This window comes from Procambarus clarkii, chromosome 81, assembly GCF_040958095.1.
Source record: "Procambarus clarkii isolate CNS0578487 chromosome 81, FALCON_Pclarkii_2.0, whole genome shotgun sequence".
Taxonomy (NCBI): Eukaryota; Metazoa; Arthropoda; class Malacostraca; order Decapoda; family Cambaridae; genus Procambarus; species Procambarus clarkii.
Window position 1 is genome coordinate 7921275 of NC_091230.1, and position 6033 is coordinate 7927307.

The 6033-nt window shown below is 37.7% G+C and overlaps 1 protein-coding gene across 1 annotated transcript in view; it reads right to left on the reverse strand.

Moving 5' to 3' along the window:
* LOC138358049 (uncharacterized) overlaps positions 1–5795 on the reverse strand; it is a 7926-nt gene extending 2131 nt beyond the window's left edge. The window contains exons 1-2 of the mRNA XM_069315515.1: positions 5714–5795; positions 2557–2663 (exon numbers count right to left, since the gene is read on the reverse strand). Of these exons, the coding sequence (XP_069171616.1) occupies positions 2557–2601 (45 nt within the window). The 5' untranslated portion in view covers positions 2602–2663; positions 5714–5795. The remainder of the gene's footprint in view (positions 1–2556; positions 2664–5713) is intronic.
* Positions 5796–6033: the final 238 nt, after the last annotated feature.

A 6033-nucleotide genomic window follows, 5' to 3' on the forward strand; every position in this document is an offset into this window, starting at 1 on the left:
TATCTCCATGTGTTTTTGACATATGGGTTTCCGTCATTTTGACAATATTCAGGATATCCCCTGATAAAAATGTCAATTTTGATAATTCCTTCATCATGTATTCCATTATGCCAAAACCATAATCATAATCATCTGTATCAAACCTTATTACAGGTAAAACCAGTAGGCAGTCTACTGTATTTTATCAAACCGTTATTAGTATAATAGATCTCGTAATAATTTTGCAAAAATAATGGCATTTACTATTTTTAAAAGATTATTAGCAAATTTACAGAAATGGTGCATTCGGAAGACAAAACCAATTTTTCACTTTTGACAATTGAGCACCTGCTACATCCAGATTCTAGGGAGGAAAGGAAGGACGATCTTACTGGATCCCATAGCCTCTCCGAGGCACAAACCAGGCTTTTACATAACCCCCCCCCCCTGCACCCGAGCTTTTTAAAATAGTAAATGCTACTATTTTTGCAAAATTATTACGAGATCTATTATTCTAATAAGAGTTTGATAAAATACAAACCCTGGGGCCATAGAACGGCTATTTAATCCCCTTGAACGGACCTGTGCATGGGCCACTGAGGCATCGAAAAAAAACAGACCGGCTTGGGAAAAAAGCAAAATTGCCGGTCTATGGCCCAGCTGATGGCTGTGCATGAATGGCTAATGGCTAATGGCTGTTAGTTATGGAGCTAGGTTAGACTATGTATGTTTAAATCTCTGATTTAAACAGAGCCAGTGTTCAGTCAAATAACTGAATTTATCAAATCTTATCCTTGTATAATATACAAGCTGATGTGAGATCCCTGTCTACAGGTGGACTGGAACTATTATCCAGTAGGCAGTCTACTGTATTTTATCAAACCGTTATTAGTATAATAGATCTCGTAATAATTTTGCAAAAATAATGGCATTTACTATTTTTAAAAGATTATTAGCAAATTTACACAAATGGTGCATTTCGGAAGACAAAACCAATTTTTCACTTTTGACAATTGAGCACCTGCTACATCCAGATTCTAGGGAGGAAAGGAAGGACGATCTTACTGGATCCCATAGCCTCTCCGAGGCACAAACCAGGCTTTTACACAAACCCCCCCCCCCCTGCACCCGAGCTTTTTAAAATAGTAAATGCCACTATTTTTGCAAAATTATTACGAGATCTATTATTCTAGAGAATAATGCATATAAATGCATATATGCATATAAATACAAAAGTAAATCAAATCTTATCCTTGTATAATATACAAGCTGATGTGAGATCCCTGTCTACAGGTGGACTGGAACTATTATCCAGTAGGCAGTCTACTGTATTTTATCAAACCGTTATTAGTATAATAGATCTCGTAATAATTTTGCAAAAATAATGGCATTTACTATTTTTAAAAGATTATTAGCAAATTTACAGAAATGGTGCATTCGGAAGACAAAACCAATTTTTCACTTTTGACAATTGAGCACCTGCTACATCCAGATTCTAGGGAGGAAAGGAAGGACGATCTTACTGGATCCCATAGCCTCTCCGAGGCACAAACCAGGCTTTTACATAACCCCCCCCCCCCCCCCTGCACCCGAGCTTTTTAAAATAGTAAATGCTACTATTTTTGCAAAATTATTACGAGATCTATTATTCTAATAAGAGTTTGATAAAATACAAACCCTGGGGCCATAGAACGGCTATTTAATCCCCTTGAACGGACCTGTGCATGGGCCACTGAGGCATCGAAAAAAAACAGACCGGCTTGGGAAAAAAGCAAAATTGCCGGTCTATGGCCCAGCTGATGGCTGTGCATGAATGGCTAATGGCTAATGGCTGTTAGTTATGGAGCTAGGTTAGACTATGTATGTTTAAATCTCTGATTTAAACAGAGCCAGTGTTCAGTCAAATAACTGAATTTATCAAATCTTATCCTTGTATAATATACAAGCTGATGTGAGATCCCTGTCTACAGGTGGACTGGAACTATTATCCAGTAGGCAGTCTACTGTATTTTATCAAACCGTTATTAGTATAATAGATCTCGTAATAATTTTGCAAAAATAATGGCATTTACTATTTTTAAAAGATTATTAGCAAATTTACACAAATGGTGCATACAGCCTGGTTGATCAGTCCAGCAACCAGGAGGCCTGGTCGACGACCGGGCCGCGGGGACACTAAGCCCCGGAAGCACCTCAAGGTAGCCTCAAGGTAGGTAGGTAGGTAGGTAGGTAGGAAGACAAAACCAATTTTTCACTTTTGACAATTGAGCACCTGCTACATCCAGATTCTAGGGAGGAAAGGAAGGACGATCTTACTGGATCCCATAGCCTCTCCGAGGCACAAACCAGGCTTTTACATAACCCCCCCCCCCCCTGCACCCGAGCTTTTTAAAATAGTAAATGCCATTATTTTTGCAAAATTATTACGAGATCTATTATACTAATAACGGTAAATAAATAATAAATAGTAAATAAATCAAAATCAGTTACATTATTTTATCTTATTCATAGCATAAATGTTCTCGAAGATTACTAAAAAGAAATTGAATTAGACTACAGCAAATTGGCAAACTTTACCTTGTATCTGTTTCCACCGAGTTTGTTTGGGGCGTTCTTCAACATATCAGCAATACTTGTCTCAACATCTCTTTCAGTTGCATTAGTGTGGGTGTTGATACAGGCTTCTGGAAATTTATAAGAATTAATTAATATATATAATTATAATTCACTTTGCTATTCCCCATTCCACAGTCCTCTCGTCCTTCCCACTTCCCTGTCCCCACATCATCCCCACTATTCCCACTTCCCTGTCCCATCGTCCTCCTTACCATTTTCCCCTCCCCTGTCCTTCTTCCTCCCCCACCATCTCCCATTCACCTGTCCCTTTGTCCTCCCCAGCATTCCCCTGTCCCCACCATCCCCAACTCCCCAGTCCCCTCGTCCTCCCCACCATTACCCTCTCCTCTGTCCCCTCGTCTTCCCCACCATACCCCCCTCTCGTCCTCCCCACCATTCCAAACTACCTCATCCGATGCATTCTATAATGGTCTGATGCTTCCATCAGAAAATTGGGAACATCAAATGATCTGATATTCCCATCACTGAAAAATAAGAACAGCTAAAAAAATGAAATGAAAAAAATAAAAAAATAAACTATACTCATGAAATGAACAGTATGGTAAACAACACAGCTCAATTTCAATGCAATGTCACACAAAATTATTAAATCGAAATGAAAATAAATTGAAATCTATGAAAATTCAAATTATCAATACAATCGGAAATATTGAAATAATATCGCAACATAATATAGTGTGGGTTGCTCTTACGTGCAACAGACGGTGCTGTTTTTCAAAAAAGGCATGGTTTTACCTGTCACAAGTGTGGCATCTATACTTATACTCACGAAATGAACGGTATGGTAAACAACATAGCTCAATTGCAATGCAATGTCACAATAACATTTAATAACAATAATAACAATAACATTTAAATATACTTTAAGATATAATCTAGAAGAAAATAAGAACATTGAAACGGTTCATGAACTCGATTTCAATAAAGGACACTATGGGGAACTTTGAAAAACAGTTAATGAGTATAATTAGACAGACTTGTTGCTAGGCAGAGGAGTAAATAATGAGATATATGGCAAATTTTGCAAAATATACGGCACACAAACATTCATACCCAAACAAAGCAAAATGCTAGGTAAGAACAAAGCAGTTGGCCCGTAGGGGAAAGGAGATACCCACAAGACTGGAATACAAGTCATTAACAAGCACACAAGTACTACACTACACAACAACCGCACTACTACCAGAACTGGACGAATCACTACCAAAACAACACATTGCACATCACTACCAAAACAACACAACACAACACAAGCATTGGCAAAGAATTATAGACCAGTTGCACTAACATCCCACATAATAAAATTATTTGAGAGTGATCAGGAGTCAGATTACTAGTTTTATAGAGACCAATGACCTCCACAATCCAGGCCAACAAGGATTTAGAGCAGTTTCTATGATCGAGCCACTGAGATCTATAAAGAATTCTGATCAAGAAAGAGATCTAGGGGTGGTTTTAGATAGAAAACTATAACCTGAGGATCATATTAAGAACATTCTGCGAGGGGCCTATGCTACACTTTTTAACTTTAGAATTGCTTTTAAATACATAGGTCAAAAAGTTTTAAAAGTTTTAAAAGTTTTTTAAACCTCTCGTGTATCATGAGTGTGTTAAAGCATCAGATGGTGCATTCAGATGATGAATATTACCTAGTTCCTTCATCTGGGAAGAATGAACACATATTGGTGCATTCGGATGATAAAAACTAACTACTGTAGTTTAATTGATCAACAGACTGTATATCATATGCAGACTGTATGTGGATCTGCGGGCCACTCCAAACAACAGCCTGGTGGACCAAGCTCCACCAGGGCTAAAGCACAAAGTGATATAGATGTGATAGAGAAACTAGGTCAAATGGAGGAGTAGGTCTGTATATTAAACAGCACCTGACGTGCACAGAGCTACTAAACTCAATGTGGTGGTAGAGTGGTGGGGGGGGAAACATTGCAGAAAAAAACAAAAATACAATTTGGTCAACAAAACAGCATTGTTTAAAATAGAAGACATGGGTTGTCATTTTGGGGGTAAGGTAGGTTACATTGAGTTAATTAGTTAGTACTTAGTTTTTATCTTAAACTGGTTGGGAGAGGTACAGTGTTGCTGTGCTGGTGAAAGAACACCTAAAGGTAAATTAAATAATGATTGCGAATCCACAAGAAGTTGACATAATATCGCTAGAGATCTGCAATCAGGATGATAAACTTTCCTTAAAGAATTTGACAAACACTTGCTGATAGGACATGAAGTAAATGAAATGTATGTCAAGTTTTGTGAAATATATGATAAAAGCACAACAAAATTTGTACCAAAGGAGAGATGCAGAACTAGGAAAAGGGGTTTGTTCAACAGAAATTGCGAGAGGGCCTGAGACCCAAACACACACAAATGGAATCAATATATAGCAAGAGGCCAAACCCCCAAACATACAAGCGATGCAAAGATGCGAGAAACAGCAGCAGCATTAAGGAGAGGGACTTAAGGACCATAAATAAAGTGTGAAAATAAACTCGAGTAAATTTTTTTAACTACTCTCGACAGTGAAGAAAAACAAATATTCAGACGATTTGTGTTAGAATCATTAATCTTACACTTTCGGTCATATTCAACAACACAAATACATACACACACATTCCTGTTGCTGTAGCAAGTGAAGAATTACACACACAGATCACAATAACGTGATGCATCAAATGAACAAATCCACAAGGGCCGTGACGAGGATTCGAACCTGCGTCCGGGAGCATCCCAGACACTGCCTTAATCGACTGAGCTACAACAGGGTAAAAGGGTTGAAACCGAAGTTCTACTGAACTTACTGGATCCCATAGCCTCTCCGAGGCACAAACCAGGCTTTTACACAACCCCCCCCCCCCCCCCCCCCTGCACCCGAGCTATGTCAACAGGCCGTTCTCCCTCTTCGCCCTTCCGAATGCACCATATCAGTAAATTTTTTAATAATCTTTTAAAAATAGTAAATGCCACTATTTTTGCAAAATTATTACGAGATCTATTATTCTATAGAATAATGCATATAAATGCATATATGCATATAAATACAAAACATAAATACAAAAGTAAATGTAAATAATTTTACCTTGCACCTAGATCCACCAAGCCTGTATGGCGCGCGTTTCAGTACTTCGGAAATCTAGAACTATCTTGAATCTCTAATCTGCAATGAAACAATACATATTATTGCACTTACCAAAACATGGATGAATGTAGAAAATACAGAACTATTAGCTGAATATCAAATAAATGGATTTAATCTATTTCACACAGATAGATATATTACACCGTGTATATTAGGTAATACCTAACATACACGCCTCCACACACACTACATTTGAAATGTAGTCTCAAAAAGACTACATTTCAACAGCAAAGATTACTCCATAAAAAAATAATTAAATT